This window comes from Cyprinodon tularosa, unplaced genomic scaffold (genome assembly GCF_016077235.1).
Source record: "Cyprinodon tularosa strain WSP-4 unplaced genomic scaffold, ASM1607723v1 ctg12, whole genome shotgun sequence".
NCBI lineage: Eukaryota > Metazoa > Chordata > Actinopteri > Cyprinodontiformes > Cyprinodontidae > Cyprinodon > Cyprinodon tularosa.
Window position 1 is genome coordinate 2,491,662 of NW_024038003.1, and position 16,671 is coordinate 2,508,332.

The following is a 16,671-nucleotide window of genomic DNA, read 5'->3' on the forward strand; positions in this document are numbered from 1 at the left end:
TTTAAGGTGCCATATTCACCATTGGATCCAAATTTGTTTGATACCAAAACAGTCATGATTACCGGTAGGCTGTGTGATATGGCTGAAAAATGTTTATACTGGATCGTGAAAAATAATATAAGCATTTCATATCACTAATATTGATAGTTATTGATTACTGTTTTATTTTTTCTTTGCTGAATATAGACCAGGGGGGAAAAGCCAGCAAATTCTAACACTATTTAAATGTAACCTTTATAATATGTCAGACCTACCAGCAACCTTGCTTAGCTTTGATTTAAGAGGATGAGAGGCTAAATCCTTTCCTCAACCTACATCCCCCAGAATGCTATGCTTTTCTGCATCAGAGTTCAATGAAACTACAGAGGTTTCCTTTTTCTATTAATATTTATCAGGTGTCTATTGAGATATGTATTGCTATTGTTTAACAGCCCAGCCAAAGTCACAAGCATATGTGTACCTGTGTATCTGTGTGATCCAGTTGAATCTGACAGAGCTGAGGACTTTTCCCAACCCTCCAGCGATTGTTGCCAATGTCTCAGCAGCTGTTCTGGTCCTGCTCTCCCCCCAAGGCCGAATCCCCAAAGATCGCAGCTGGAAGGCCTCCAAGATGGTTATGAGCAAGGTGATACAATACAATGGTTTTCTCTTTTTCATATCTTTTTGATTCACCATATGTCATACTTAGTCTTGTTATTACAAAATGGCACATGCTGAAGAGGCAAGGACCCATACAGAAAAGTGTCTATCTACGTTGTCCAGGTCGATGACTTCCTGCAAGCCTTGGTAAACTTTGACAAAGAGCACATCCCTGAAGCCACTGTTAAGTGTGTGAGAGACGACTACCTCAGTGACCCAGAGTTCAACCCAGAGTTTGTGCGACAAAAGTCCTCAGCCGCCGCTGGTCTCTGTGCCTGGGTGATCAACATCATACACTTTCATGAGGTGAACACAGAGACATTAGCTATAACACATTTTTCCTTTCACCCAAGCTAAGTGTGCGGGTGACAAGTGATGGGATTTAGTTGCTATTTACAGATGTGCTTCTCCCCAACTTTGTTGCTGCTTTGGATAGATTTTTGTAAGTACACTTTCTTCTGCATTTGCAACAGTTTATTCTTCACTAAACAACTGTGTTTGAGCTCAGTTTTAATCTGTAATCTTAAAAATGTATTGTAGAAATTTAATTTTAGAAGTCATTGTGTTTGTTCAGGTATCCTGCGAGGTGGAGAAGAAGAGGATGTGTCTTTTTCAGGCCAATGGTGATTTGGCAGAGGCTGCTGAGAAACTAGAGGTCATCAGGAAAAAACTTTCAGTGAGTCTAAATATTATGTTTTTTTCATGTTTAAATATTAAATATAAGGATTTAGAGAATAGGAATATATGTTCCACTATTTATAATGTATTTTTACTTCATTTCCTGTTATTTGTTCCTTTTAATCAAATATAGTACTTTGCAAAAGTGTTCCTGTTGTTTGAACTCATCCTTCTTTGTCTCATTACAACCAAAAACCTCAAACAAGTGAAAACTGGGGCTCACCTTAAGTCGGTACTTTTTGTTGTTAGAGCTCATAGTCTTTGGGTGTCTCTACCACTTTTACACAGTGAGAAACATAAGAAATTTTCCAATCATATCTGCAAAATAAAAATAAAAATCAGAGCATATGTGAACAGTTATCATGAAATTGCTTTCATTTTAACATTTAATTACAGCTCTGTACCGTGTTTGCTTCCAGGATTGTCCTCTGTTCAGTTCTATTCATCTACTCAGAAACTTTGAAAAGCTTCTAAAGGCAGTTCTTTGTGGTAGATTTTGTTTGGGTTCTGCATGAATATGTGTGCATACCACACTTTGCAGATTTTTGTTTGTAAATTGTTATAAAAACCATGAGAAAATTATGCCTTTTCTTTACATTCGCTCCACGGTGTGTTTTCTCTAAAATCCATTTCAAATAAGTCGAGTAATTGGATGCAAGCTGACAAGATTTTTTTAAAGTTTGAGGCTTGTGGTTATTTTTAACTATATATATTTTGCCAAACAGTGTTAAACATACGTAATATAAATCTTTGTCTGGCTGCAGGAGCTGGATGGTAATCTGGAAGCACTGACAACAGCTTTTGAGAAAGCCACAGCCGAGAAACTACGTTTTCAGGAAGAGGTGAATCGCACCAACAAGACAATAGAGCTGGCAAATCGGCTCGTCAAGGGACTGGAGGTGGGCACGCATCTAATAATGTTTAGCTCTATAATATAAAAAGATGTTTATCCAACATATATCATTTTAGAGCTGATCAATTTCAGTTTTTTTCATTAATAACATTTGGTTTATGTGTAGGATCCAAAGCAAGCGTTTTTCTTTCTATTTCAGAGTGAGAATGTGCGCTGGGCCCACTCAGTCGCTCAGTATCATGAGCAGGAGGAAACTCTCTGTGGAGACGTCCTGCTAACAGCAGCTTTTATCTCCTATGCCGGCTCTTTCTCTAAGAAGTACAGGAGAGAACTGCTGGAAAATCTCTGGATGCCATTTCTCCGCAGCCAAAAGGTTACAAGTCTTTCCTTACACGTGTTATACAATAAAAGAAAGTTAAGTCTACATTGTTATTTAAACTTTTATCCTTTTTTTTTTATAAACACCTAAGGTACCCATCCCAATGGCAGGAGGCCTAGATCCAGTCTCAATGTTGACTGATGATGCAACAGTGGCCCAGTGGAACAATGAAGGCTTACCAGGAGACAAAATGTCCACTCAGAATGCTACCATTCTCATTAACTGTAAGCAGACGGTTGAAATGTTATTGTTCATCTGGCCACTCTTGTGGCTTTCTCTTTTAATCCAAATAGCTAAGGTAAAGTGGGGCTGCGATTACTCAGGTAAACATATCCTTTGTTACAGGTGAACGCTGGCCTCTTCTCATTGACCCCCAGCTGCAGGGCATTAAGTGGATCAAGAGTCGCTATGGGAACACTCTGAAGGTCATCAGTCTAGGGCAAAGAGGGTGAGTATTTTCAGTCTTTGTTGTTAACCTTTTTATTAAAGTGAATGCTGCCATGTATATTTTATAAAACTCTGAAAGAAACTATGCTGTTCATTCATCTCATTTATTTATGTACGAGTACAAGCATTTCTATAAAGAACATTGTATAAAGAGAGCAGATAAAAAGCATTCCTACAGCAGGATGCTACAACCACCCAGTTTCACTGTCCTGATGGTGTTTCCAGGGTTATTTGCAGGGTGCTACTAGTGTAAAATTTGTTATTTTAGTCTTAACTGAGCAGAGCTATTTTTTTTCATTGTATGGTATGTTTTCTAGGTGGGTGGTTAAGATCTTTTAAAAACCTTGTCATCTTTTAATAAGCATTGTCTTTCTTCCTTAAACTCTTTAATGCAGAATACCGGTACATATCTTGAGGGCCAGTTAAAAAGTGATCTTGCCTGAACATTTGCTCACTACAGCTCCTCCAAAAACTTCATGGTCCTCTTGGTCGCTTCTCTGATAAACCATCTTTATTAACTGTTGATCTGTCAGTTTCTGTTGATTGCTACTGTATATCTTGGTAGGCTTTGTGTTTTAACAATATTTTCAGACAGATTCAATGGTGATCTGCATGAATACTAAAACAAAACCTTGGAGGCCTTCATTCAACAACTGTAATTAGATTACACACAGATTCTGATTACTAATAAGTGGTAATAAATTGTACCTCCTGTCACAGGTATATAGGCTATGGCCATTTAATTCATTCTGTGTGATCCTAACAAATCTTTTTTTCAGTCACTACCTTCTTCATGGACATGATTTATTCTTTTTTTTTAAATATTTTTTTAGTACCGCACCAGTAAATTATGCCGTCTACTATCATAAAAAAAACTATTTGAGTTTTGTGATGATGACCATCTAAAAATGTCTGGCTCCTTTGGTCTTCAAGAATACACAGAAAACAAAATTCAAATTGTGTCCTCCACAGAGCAGCTCCCTATAGAGCTAGTGTACTTTATGGGAGATAAAATTTGTTTCATTGTTTCATATTCACTAGAGTTTCCAAAAGCCATGTTATATCTTCTGGTTTTCAGCTTCATATTAGCTTGCTAATCCTAATAAACACATTTATAAACATGGTTCAACTGCAATGGCTTACATTGTATAACATATGAAAAAACACTGAAAATGTGTATCACTAAGAGACGGAAGGCCTGCACTTTGAAAAGCAGCTGCTTGCAAGCATGTAGGATGTAAGATTAATAAGCTGTGCTATTTGGGTATGTTCAGCTTTAATGCACTAGCTAAAGTCAGGTGGATGGTAAGAGTTTAAGGCTGCCAGAATAGGAGGCCTGAGTGAATATATGGCCAATTCTACTCTGTGTCTGTCTATCACATAAAATCCTATTGAAAGAAATGTTCAAACAGCACTATACAATATTAAAGTGATGTTGTTCCATTTTCCAGGTATGTAGATGTTATTGAGAAGGCTGTGGTGGCAGGTGACACGGTGCTTATTGAAAACCTGGAGGAGACTATTGACCCTGTCATCGACCCTCTGCTAGGACGACACACAATAAAGAAGGGCACGTAAGAGGAGGATGCCAACACGAGGATATGCACTGAAATCTAAAGTTTTATTTTTTTTGCTTTAATCCTTTCCTTATCTCTTCACTTCCCTTGTTGTAGCTGTATAAAGGTTGGGGACAAAGAGTGTTTCTTCCACCCAGACTTCAGACTGATTCTTCACACTAAATTGGCCAATCCTCACTACAAACCAGAGATCCAAGCGCAGACCACCCTCATTAACTTTACAGTAACCAGAGACGGTCTGGAGGACCAGCTCTTGGCCCAGGTTGTAAATCAGGAAAGACCAGACCTTGAGCTACTGAAGGTGGGTTAGAACAACAGTAATGTTACTACTTTGTATCACTATTTGCCAATTGCATAGTGCCTCCAGCTATTTTTTTATACTAAAGTGTCCTTTTTTGTTTTGGTGCTTCTTAAATGTGAAATCAATGTTATTTTGTATATTTAAAGTGGCACTAAGTAATATTTTTTTTACTTTGATGGTAATCTAAGTGTTAATGGGTGGTCTGTCATCTACCCTGCTAAATCTGGTTGGAAAACCACAATTGTTACTTTCTGTGCCACTGATCTGGTGGCAGTCCCACAGCTCTGTTATAATGCAGCCAAATGTAAGACCACTGGCATCAATAGCCACCTGCCACTCACTGCCCTACTTACTGGTGATCATAAAAAACCTTTGGAAGTTTATGAAATTGCAGAGCCAACAAAGAAAAAAATGTCCAGAAAGAAAATACGAATTGGACATCAGGACAGGGCTGACACTAGAATAAATTCACTCCCTGAAAAGATTATAGACAATACCAGGGATGCAGACTTAATGCTATTATTAGACTTCTAAGTACTATATGTGCTAATGTTCTATTGGTGTTACTGCTGTCACTTTAGAGTGCTTGAGTTTTGTTGTGCCGTTATAAAACATGGAGAGGCTGAATCATATTATGAGAGTCGACAGGCAGAGTTCACTGACTTGGATAAAAGTCGCGATTGTCAATTTAAAGGCTCCTGTACAATAGTGTGCATTGTTATATATTAGATAGACGGTGTGCTTTAGCTGTCTAGTGTGGAGTGATCAGTTTTCAGAAGGTTCTGCTGGAGGAGAGCCACTTCGACATTACTTAGTTCAACTATAAGGCTTATAGTCTGTTTCTAATTTTCAGTTTTTCTGCAGAGTGAACTTACAAAACAGCAAAACATGTTTAAGATAGAGCTAAAGCTTCTGGAGGACGAGCTGCTGACCAGACTGTCTGCAGCAGAGAGTAACTTCCTCGGCGACAACGTGCTGGTGGAGAAACTGGAGACAACAAAACACACTGCTGCTGAGATTGAAATGAAAGTAAATGAATAATTAAACAAACATTAAACATGACACTTAGCATGAGTGTCATGTTTTTATGCTCTTCATATTACATTTGACTTGTCATTTTCTTAAAGAGGAAATAGTTAAACTACAAAGAACTTGAGTGGTTTTAGAGAAACACAATTGTAGGCACATTTTTAGATTTATTGGGCACTACATGTAATCCATAAAGGGAATAAAATGTGTATACCTGTTCAAACCTTCCACTCATATTCATTAAACAGCCCTAGACACTTACTTTGTGTAGCCAGCAACAGGCTTCTGGGATGATTCTGACTTTATTTAAGCAGTCTTATTACTATAAAGGGTAGAGCCCTTTTCATGGCTAGAAATACCTTTTAGATATTCATAAGTAGTCTGGGGCTTTAAAGAAGCTTAAAGGAATAGTACACCCAAAACATGATTAGCCTTCATTTTCTACTCACCCCCATGCTGAACAACACTCTGGAGTACTTTTTTGATATCTCAAATGCATCTGGAGATCTGGGAGGTTTCTTGCTGTCTGCTGACATTGAAATAATGGAGGTCCATGGTGCCCGAGACAGAAAGGTCCATAAAAGTCCACAAAAAACGTGTCAATATTCCTCCATACTGCTCGTCCAATGTATTCCAAGTGTCCTGAGTGGGTAGCATCCAGAATTTACTCGAAACGAAGTCATTTAGAATGTTTTTAGAGCATAAACAGTAGTGTATAGGATTTCCTGAAAGCGCGCACATGCGCGTTCACGACGCTACGGAAACCGCGGCAGACCAAACCGGATGAAAGTGCGCATTCAGCTCAGCAAAGAACTCATGCTCTTTGCAAAAGTTAACAGATTTTTACATTTTTTTTCAGTTTAGTATGGGAAAAAGGTCAGAATTCTGACTTTAATCTCAGAATTCTGACTTTTTTCTCAAACTTTTCTGACTTTTTTCTCAGAATTCTGACTTTTTTCTCAGAATTCTGAGATTAAAGTCAGAATTCTGAGAAAAAGGTCAGAATTCTGAGAAAAAAGTCAGAATTCTGACTTTAATCTCAGAATTCTGAGAAAAAAGTCAGAATTCTGACTTTAATCTCAGAATTCTGACTTTTTTCCCATGTTAAACTGAAATAAAATTTAAAAATCAGTTTACTTTTTTTTTTTTCAGTGGCCCTAATCCTCTTCCGTACTTCCTCAACACTGAAGTCCTCAGACATTTTTCTTTCGTTGTTTCTTTCTTTGCACAGGTAAACAGCACATTTCTTCTTCTACGCTTGCATTATCGGCAGAGCAGACGCTGAATGCGCACTTTCATCTGGTTGGTCTGCCGGCTTCCGTAGCGTCGTGAACGTGCGGGCACGCGCTTTCAGGAAATCCTATACACTACTGTTTATGCACTAAAAACATTCTAAATGACTTTGTTTCGAGTAAATTCTGGATGCTACCCACTCAGGACACTTGGAATACATTGGACGAGCAGTATGGAGGAATATTGACACATTTTTTGTGGACTTTTATGGACCTTTCTGTCTCGGGCACCATAGACCTCCATTATTTGAATGTCAGCAGACAGCAAGAAGCCTCCCAGATCTCCAGATGCATTTGAGATATCAAAAAAGTACTCCAGAGTGTTGTTCAGCATGGGGGTGAGTAGAAAATGAAGGCTAATCATGTTTTGGGTGTACTATTCCTTTAAGGGAGGGTTTTTTATTATTTTTTTATATTTTAGAACTCTAACCAGCTGAGATGTTATGTAACCCCTTCTTCCTGACAAAAATGGCTTAAATACACCATTGAAAGGCTAAAATGCAGGACATTGATGCCTATGTTGCATGAATGCCAGTTTTCCAACTGTATGCTATCATAGTTTTTATTCCAGTTTATGTTTGATTATTATGTATGTTTGTCTTCTCATTTTGTACACTTTTTTCCTCATCCTCAGGTGCTGGAGGCTAAAGTAAATGAAGTAAAAATAAATGAAGCTAGGGAGCACTATCGCCCTGTTGCAGTCAGAGCATCTCTTCTGTACTTCATCATGAATGATCTCAACAAGATCAACCCCATGTACCAGTTCAGCCTAAAGGTAACCAAAGGGCAAAGTTTGGAACTATCTCACATTTATAATCAAATAAGTTTGATTAGATGCATGGTAAACAAATTACTGCGATCCGATGAACACAAATGTATGTGTTGTCCTCAGGCTTTCAACATTGTTTTCCACAAGGCGGTGGAAATAGCAGAGGCTTGTGAGGATGTAAAAAGCAGAGTAAACACTCTCATTGACTGTGTTACATACTCCACCTTCAACTATATCAGCAGGGGGCTGTTTGAGAGAGACAAGCTCACATTCACAGCACAGCTAACCTTCCAAGTGTGTCTTCCTGGGTTTTAAAGTCAATATCAAAGAACAAACATCACCTTCTTATTCTTGTCTGTATTTTCTCTTCTTACAGCTTCTCCTTATGAGCAAGGAGATACATGTGAGAGAACTAGACTTTCTGCTACGCTTTAACATTGACCACCACTACGTTAGTCCCCTTGACTTTCTCTCTAATTCATCATGGAGCGCCATCAAGGTTGGCATGCCGACTTTCTGAGTTTGCTTTGGTAACTGTGAATAAAGCCGTTTATACTGGTAGATAAGCTGTTGCTCATTGTGTCCAGGTGATGAGTTTTACTGATGAGTTTCGGGGTCTGGATCGGGATATTGAAGGCTCACCTAAACGCTGGAAGAAGCTAGTTGAGTCAGAGTGTCCAGAGAAGGAGAAGTTCCCGCAGGAGTGGAAAGGAAAAAGTTCCCTTCAGAAACTGATCATGATGAGAGCCTTAAGACCAGACAGAATGACCTACGCTCTAAGGTGAAGATGGCTTTGCTTTTATTTTCTTTGTGTTTTTACCAGATTAAAAAAAGATGATATATAATATTTTCTTGATAAATATTAAATCAACTCATTTTGTATAATAGTCCTTTCACTATGTATCTATTCTCGAAAACTAGAATTGTTTATACTTCTTTGTTAATCCATTAGGAACTTTGTGGAGGAGAAGCTGGGGGTTAAGTACACAGAGGGTCGAAAGTCTGAGTTTGCAAAATCCTTCAGAGAGAGCGGTCCTGCTTTCCCAGTATTTTTCATTCTATCGCCTGGAGTGGATCCCCTAAAAGACGTGGAATCACTGGGTAATCAACAAAGAACCATGCATACCAGAATCATTGAAATACAGTGTTTTGTTTAAGAATTCACCAAAACTTAACATCACAACCACATAAGGTTTTTCCATGTGGTCATCTAGCATAAAGAAAAACGCAACTGTGACCTGGACTAAAAACAGTACAGGCTGTTTTAAATATTATAGGATGAAAACAATCGGTGGTGACCATTTTAAAATATTCTCTCAGATATTCCTAAATAGAATTCAATCATAAGAATTACTTTTATCCTATCCAGGTCTCCTAATAAGTTAAAGGCTAAAGATGAAGATTTTTCCTCTGTGAAAGGTGCCTTTCTAAGTTGTTAATCCAGTTTAGCTTTATAACTGAACTAATAGGTGGTAATAGGTAATAGCTGACCTGTACAAATTTAAGCTGTTGTAACGTTTTCTTTCTAAATCTCATTAAAAAAAATATTGATTTCATTCTAGTTCATAATAGAGAAAAAAACAAAACAAAAGATGTTATTGATGCAAAGAAAAACTGGGCTGATATTGATAGAAGAGCTTCATGTTATTGCCGAATTTCCGTAAGAAAAAGTTTGATGAACTGAAGACTGATGACCAACAATAATGGTATTAGACATTGATAAAAGCATACATTTCAACATTTGCCATAGCACCCTATAACTAAGTGTTCTTACACAGAAATGTGTGTTCACTCTTAATTTTTTTGTTAAATCTTGAGTCTTAAAACTATTGGTTTTCTGTTATTGCACATATAAAATAAGCTTCCCTGTATTACCAGGAGGAAAACTGGGTTTTACTATAGACCTGGGAAAGCTCCACAACGTCTCCCTGGGTCAAGGACAGGAAAGTGTGGCTGAGATCGCAATGGAAAAGGCTGCCAAAGAGGGTCACTGGGTCATATTACAGGTCTGTAAAGAAATATTGAGGGTGTTATTTCAACAACTAAGTTTTAAATATTTATGCAAAATTAATATGATTTTTTTTTTTTTCAAAATTTGTTAATCACACTTTTGTGCATACTGTATACTGAGTTTTGAGTAAGCTATAACTAGCTATAACTGCTGTTTACTTGAAGAACATTCACCTGGTTGCTCGCTGGTTGGGTTCACTTGAGAAACTACTGGAGCGCTGCAGTGAGGACAGCCATCCAGACTACAGGGTGTTCATGAGTGCTGAACCAACCGCTACTCCTCAGGAACACGTTATACCACAGGTAGCTATGCTGTTCATAAGCAATAATTAAAAAAAAAAAAATATATATCCTCTTTTTTCTACAGGCACTCTCTATAAAAAGATTATTACACCTAAAATGCTAAATGGTGTTTGCAATTTGTTCTTCTTACTTGCATGTAATTTTTTTAGGGTATTCTGGAAAATGCTATCAAAATCACCAATGAACCTCCTACAGGGATGCATGCTAATTTGCATGCAGCCCTGGATAACTTTGACCAGGTGAGCTTTTCTTCCTGCTTGCCACAATTGATATTCAATATGTGTCTTTGTCTTGATGAACACTTCATTGCTTACCTTTCGGCTGCAGGACATTCTGGACCAGTGCAGCCGTGAGCAGGAGTTTAAGACCATCCTGTTCTCTTTGTGTTACTTTCATGCATGTGTGGCAGAAAGGAGAAAGTTTGGGCCACAGGGTTGGAACAGAAAATATCCATTCAACACTGGAGACCTTACTATATCAGTTAATGTCCTCTACAATTACCTGGAGGCTAATACACAGGTGCAATGCATTCTTTTCTGTTAGGTGTTTACACAGTGGTACTTGCATTACCAGATGTTTCATTTGAATCATATTGAAAAAGGTTCCATGGGAAGACCTGAGGTATCTGTTTGGAGAGATTATGTATGGAGGTCACATCACTGATGACTGGGACCGGCGGCTCTGTAGGACATACCTGGAAGAATATATGCAGCCCAACCAGGTTTGTTCTTAACAAAATATTAGCTTTTTTGGTCGTGTTTAGCTGATGGGAAAATGGACAAAGCACAGACTAATATCATGCAGGTAAGAAGCAACCCCCTGCCACCTTGCAAAACATTTTTTTCTTCTTGTCACCTTTAAATATTTACAACATCACACAAATATTAATATCTGAAAAAACATAGCCCAAGTTTAAAAATCTCAAATCATAACTTAATTTGCTAGGATATAAACAGCATCAAATTCAACTTGAAATTTATTTGCACCAATTTTAAATCTAGAATTCAAAATTCTTGACCACATTTTTTGTTAATTTTACATTCATAGCCAGGATTGATTGTCCCTGGATGTGTAGATGCAAAAAATGCCTTAAACAGAACCTGTCTTTAACATGAGGTAGGTCACAAAAAGTAATGCACCCTTCTCATTTCTTAAAAAATTTAAGAACAGCTGAGAAACAAATTGTTGATATCAATCAGCACAGAAAGGCTTTAAAAGCAAATTCTATGGATTGTACACTGTGTACACTGTGAGAACACATTAAATCAGAGGTAAAGGAGTAGCCATGATATAATTAGTTAATGATTTAAGGCATACCATGAATTAATTTAAACTTTCACTGTGGGTCAGTGGACGGGGCTAACTTTGATTCTGCTGTTCTTTTGCAGCTCCCACAATACCACATCTATCTCATATGTTTATTAGATATATATTTCAGACCGAACTACGGATATAGATACTGGATTTGTTCACACAGTTTGCTATAAATAAATTGTATACAATTTTTGAATTTATTTCCATCTTTTCCATTGATTATATTGACTGTCAAGTAAAAAGTAAAACCAGAGAACTTTTCCTATTTTGCTCAGAAGTAGCTAATCAGATGCCAGAGTTTCTATGAGAGAGACCTTAGTCCCGCCTCCTTGACTTTTCAAAGATATGTGACTGTTTAAAATAATTCATGGTGTGCTTCAGCACAGGAAAATAATTTAAATTATTAAATCATAACAGAATTGTATTTACTTCATACAATTAAATAATTAGCTATATTTAACTGAGGTCCATATCATTCTTGGACATTTATTGAATAAATTCTCTATTTATATCCCATATTAATAAAATAATTTCAAATAAAAATGATTTCATGGGGTATTTATTTATTGAGTTGATGCGCTTAAAAAAAACAGAATAATACTTCTGCATTCCTCACTGGCTCTCAGTTGAAATGAACTCTCTGCAGTTATGCACCTCGTCCAATTTATTCTATATTTATGTTTCTTAAGGCTCTGGACAACATCATATGATTGTTTAAAAATACCAATTCTACCAATCTCTACCCTTTAATGCAATTCAATTTATTTTATTTATAAAGTACCAACTCACAACACATCATTACAGAGACAATGCTGTCAGATTGGTTGACTTGCAAGTAACGCTTCTCCTGGTTGAGCTTGCAGTGATGAGTTTTATTGCATTTTGTCATTGATTCCTCAATAATACCCAACACTGAGCATGCATTAAGCGACAGGGTTCACAATATTAAGGGAAAATCTAACTAGTAATTATCAGTTATAAAGGGCAAATTTATAAATTATTTGCATCATATTTGAGTCATTTTTGTCCAGTATGCTGTCCAAATTTTGCTGACCTGAACAACTGATATACAATAAAAAAAGTTTAAAGAAAGAGTGGGCACTTTTCAAAATACTGGAGTGTGACCATATTAAATGTTTATTTCCACTTTGAAACAAGAAATCGCTCAACTGCTTAATGTTATTAAGCTGATCAAAGCCATTTAGTCACTATGAGAGAAATCTGTTTTTTACAGTGCACTTTAATCTGACGGGTGGTGATTCTTTTTTCCGTCTTTTAGTTTGACCGGAAAGTTACTCTGGCACCAGGATTTGTTGTCCCCTCCAATCTGGACTACCAGGTATGAGGGAACAAATTTTTTTGAACTAGTTTGATCTGGCGAATCTTTACAGTGATGATTATTGCTTTAAAACCTGTGACAAGCTAAGCAGAAAAATAATGCAGTCAGTCAGCTGGCCATGAGGTTCAGACTTCCTGCAAAGCATACGCTGTATTTTTACATTTCATATGCAAGTTCCTGAAAATGGATCAGATATATTTTGGCCCATTAATTGAATTTTCCTTCTTCTCAGGGCTACCATGACTTCATAGATGAGATGCTGCCACACGAAAGCCCAGTTCATTACGGACTGCACCCAAATGCTGAAATTGAGTTTCTCACTGTGACGTCGGATAATCTTTTTCACACACTGCTGGAGCTGCAGTCTCCTGATGCTGTAATGGGAGAGGGAGTATCACAGACGCTAGAAGAAAAGGTAGGATTTATCTTTCCTAAGAAAGGGCTAAAACTTTCAGAAACATTCTAATAATTATCATTATTCAGTCAGTTTAAATACCAGAACTTCAGATTTTTAGATTCTTGTAGAAACAGGCATAGCAGTGGCATTCTGTTAATACATGTTTTAGTTTGCTGGGTTGTTTTCAATCTGTTAAGGAACTCATCACTCTACTCACTTGCAGGTAAAAACTATTTTAGATGAAATTCTGGAAAAGCTCCCAGAGGAATACAGTATGTCAGACATTACATCTAAAACCACTGAGCGGACTCCATACATTCTAGTCTGCTTCCAGGAATGTGAGCGCATGAACATGCTCATTTTAGAGATCCGCCGGTCATTGAAGGAGCTCGATCTGGGACTAAAAGTATGTTTGAAGAAAAATTTATGCACAGAAGGCCTAATGTTTTACCTAATGTATGTCTGATGATACATAATCTTTCCTGAATGTGTGTGCTCAGTGTCATAATGTATAGTTGTCTGTGTAAAGGGTGAACTGGCCATGTCTTCTGAGATGGAGAAGCTGCAGACAGACTTGTTCTTCGACAATGTCCCTGATACATGGACCAAACTTGCCTACCCTTCAACCTACAGTTTGGCGATGTGGTATGTTGCAGCACTTTAACGTGCTTCAGTAGAAGGGGCTTGTAGTTACAAGAGTTAAATTTACTTTTATGTAAGACTAGAGAACTCTTGTAGTGTTACTGTGACAATCACTGGCTACTTTATTAGTAATTCCCAGTCTAAAAGCAAATTTGAACAACTGGCATTAACTCAATGTGCTTTAGAAATGGTATACAGGAATTTCTTCTAAACATCTATCTGTTTGGATTACAAATAAAACAGTGAGATAGAGTGAAAATATCCAGTGTGTAGCAGATAGATTAAAAGAAGGCCTTGTTGATGAAGGTTAGAGGAAAATTTAATTTTCCTGCACAACTATCTCTTTGGATTCCAACAAACAGTTAGATAAAACAAATATACCCAGTATGTAGCAGTTGGATGAAAAAGGCCTTGTCGATGTCGAAGGTTAGAGGAAAATAGACAGACTGATTTGTAAAGATAGAAAGGAAAGGCACATCTGCTACAACTAAGATTTATTTTCTGATACCATTGTACACTTCTGACTTTACACAGATAATCTAAAGTATAAAAAGCAGCAAAAAAAATATGCGTAACTCCTTTCCTATCCAAAATTGAAACTGAGGATACACCTGTCTAAGACTTTCCAAAATGTATTTTATCAATAGATAGGGAAATTTGGTAGCAACCTATAGATGGTAAGCATGGATCACAGTAGCCCTACTTCTGTCACATTCAGAAGTAGGGCTACACTGATTGATCAGCCAGCCGATCGATCGGCCTCAATTTTCTTAATGTTTGGAGATCAGTTATTGGCCAATTCTTAGATGTTAAATCAATCTTTTGCAAAAGTCTGAAAATCACCCATTGTCAATGCTCTAAACTTTTATATTTTAGATTTATATTTGAAAGCAGTTGTTTCAGAAGTTTTTATTGTTTCACAGGTATGGATTAATATATTTTAGTAAAATAAGATTGAAATATTAAAGGTGTCTTGTGTTTATATAACAAAAGACAGTGTCAGTTGTAAAAAACAAACAAAATCTGTATCAGTCAAAATCAGTTTTTTTAAAGATTGGGATTTGGTGATTGGTGAGAAACCTGCAAATGGTGCACTTCTATTCGGAAAAACTACAGTACATGTACAAGGAAAAGGGATCCAAACTCTATGCTAGAAAGGTGTACCTAAAAATTTTGCTTTTAATGTGTAGTAAAAACAGGAAAATGATTTAAAGTAGCTGACATATAAATAAAAATTGTAACAGTACTAAATGTATTGTGAAGAGGCTACAGTAGTATCATGTCTGATGCTATTCAGACTGGACTGTATGTCTGTGTATCATAAATAAGTTGTCATCACTTAATCTGTCTTGTATATAAAACATATTGCATGGCATTATTTGTGAAAAGTCTATATGAGAGTATCAAAAAATAGGTTAAACTAAAAAAGCATTAAAAAAATGCGTAGACCTCCACCGAGGAGCAAATTTTCCCCCATATTGTGACTTAAACCTACAGCTAAAACTTGAACATGATCTGGAACGTTAGCAAATTTGAATGAATTGTTCCTTGAATTTGATTAAAATTCCATTCAGTTATCCTGTTATCCTGTACACACCACACACACCCACGCACGTCGGGTTCTCTAAACACGTGGGGACTTTCTATTGACTTCTATTAATTTCTAACCAATTTCTACAGCATAACCATGACCCTTAACCTAACCCTAACAATTCCCAACATACACCTAACCCTAACCTACACGGAATTCACACCATAGTCCCAAACCTAACCCCAACTCAAATAACAGAACTTTATCATATGGGACCAGTAGATTGTCCCCATATGTACCCCTGTAAGTCTCTGCATGTAGGATATTTTCTTGACTTGATTAAATTATAAAGTACTGTGACATGACATGTGTTGAGAATGAGTGTTATATAAATACATTTAATTGAATAGTACAGTTAAAATAAGTAAAGAATAAAAACTATAAATAATTCAAGCTGCCAGACAAAAAGGTATATGAGAAATAGACTGTCACTAAGCTTATAAGTGTGGAAAAAGTAAAAGCATTTTTCTTATTAAAGGGTAAATACCAAAAAGGAGAAAGTTGCATGAAAGTTAAAATGATTCAGAATAAAAGCTAATTTAATGTACCTATTAAAACCGCAGCAATGGAAATTATTTAAAAAAAATTAAGTGTTGAGTTTATTTTTCAACAGTTCAACAGTCTCTATTTCATTAGGTTCAATGATGTGATGCTGCGTTGTAAAGAGCTGGACAGCTGGACCCAAGACCTGTCTCTGCCTAGGGTTGTCTGGCTATCTGGACTGTTCAACCCACAGTCTTTCCTAACCGGTAACACAAAAAAGCATTATTGCCTTTGTAATGCATCTGTGTCTCTGGGTTGATTATCACTACAAGCAGTTGTTTTTGTCTTCTTTTGCATCTCCTAGCTGTGATGCAGTCTCTGGCACGTAAAAATGAATGGCCTCTGGATAAAGTTAACCTTACTGTAGATGTAACAAAGAAATATAAGGAAGAATTCAACCAACCTGCCAGAGAGGGTGCATATGTGTATGGGCTATACATGGAAGGTAGATGTTGTGTCTTGCATTTTAACTCCATATAAAATTACCAATCTGTTCTGTCACTTTGGTATCACCTGTTGTCTATAACCAGCACAAAAAGCATTATCCCTTATTTTTCTGATTGTATCC

At 36.9% G+C, this 16,671-nt stretch overlaps 1 protein-coding gene across 3 annotated transcripts in view; it reads left to right on the top strand.

Moving 5' to 3' along the window:
• dnah9l (dynein, axonemal, heavy polypeptide 9 like) overlaps positions 1–16,671 on the top strand; it is a 54,599-nt gene that overhangs the window by 37,584 nt on the left and 344 nt on the right. The window contains exons 2-28 of one of the 3 annotated variants that reach the window (XM_038270987.1): positions 546–625; positions 763–945; positions 1,076–1,081; positions 1,214–1,315; positions 2,082–2,216; positions 2,370–2,543; positions 2,641–2,773; positions 2,895–2,997; positions 4,448–4,570; positions 4,670–4,874; positions 5,739–5,903; positions 7,830–7,970; positions 8,088–8,258; positions 8,341–8,463; positions 8,552–8,745; positions 8,917–9,065; positions 9,843–9,970; positions 10,140–10,277; positions 10,427–10,516; positions 10,605–10,796; positions 10,879–10,998; positions 12,871–12,930; positions 13,163–13,345; positions 13,551–13,733; positions 13,857–13,972; positions 16,197–16,309; positions 16,408–16,548. In XM_038270987.1, coding sequence (XP_038126915.1) covers positions 611–625; positions 763–945; positions 1,076–1,081; positions 1,214–1,315; positions 2,082–2,216; positions 2,370–2,543; positions 2,641–2,773; positions 2,895–2,997; positions 4,448–4,570; positions 4,670–4,874; positions 5,739–5,903; positions 7,830–7,970; positions 8,088–8,258; positions 8,341–8,463; positions 8,552–8,745; positions 8,917–9,065; positions 9,843–9,970; positions 10,140–10,277; positions 10,427–10,516; positions 10,605–10,796; positions 10,879–10,998; positions 12,871–12,930; positions 13,163–13,345; positions 13,551–13,733; positions 13,857–13,972; positions 16,197–16,309; positions 16,408–16,548 — 3,586 coding nt within the window. In that variant the 5' untranslated portion in view covers positions 546–610. Of the gene's footprint in view, positions 1–481; positions 626–762; positions 946–1,025; positions 1,082–1,213; positions 1,316–2,081; positions 2,217–2,369; positions 2,544–2,640; positions 2,774–2,894; positions 2,998–4,447; positions 4,571–4,669; positions 4,875–5,738; positions 5,904–7,829; positions 7,971–8,087; positions 8,259–8,340; positions 8,464–8,551; positions 8,746–8,916; positions 9,066–9,842; positions 9,971–10,139; positions 10,278–10,426; positions 10,517–10,604; positions 10,797–10,878; positions 10,999–12,870; positions 12,931–13,162; positions 13,346–13,550; positions 13,734–13,856; positions 13,973–16,196; positions 16,310–16,407; positions 16,549–16,671 lie in introns of those variants that run through there. The other 2 variants (XM_038271002.1, XM_038270995.1) reach the window with 2 other exon arrangements.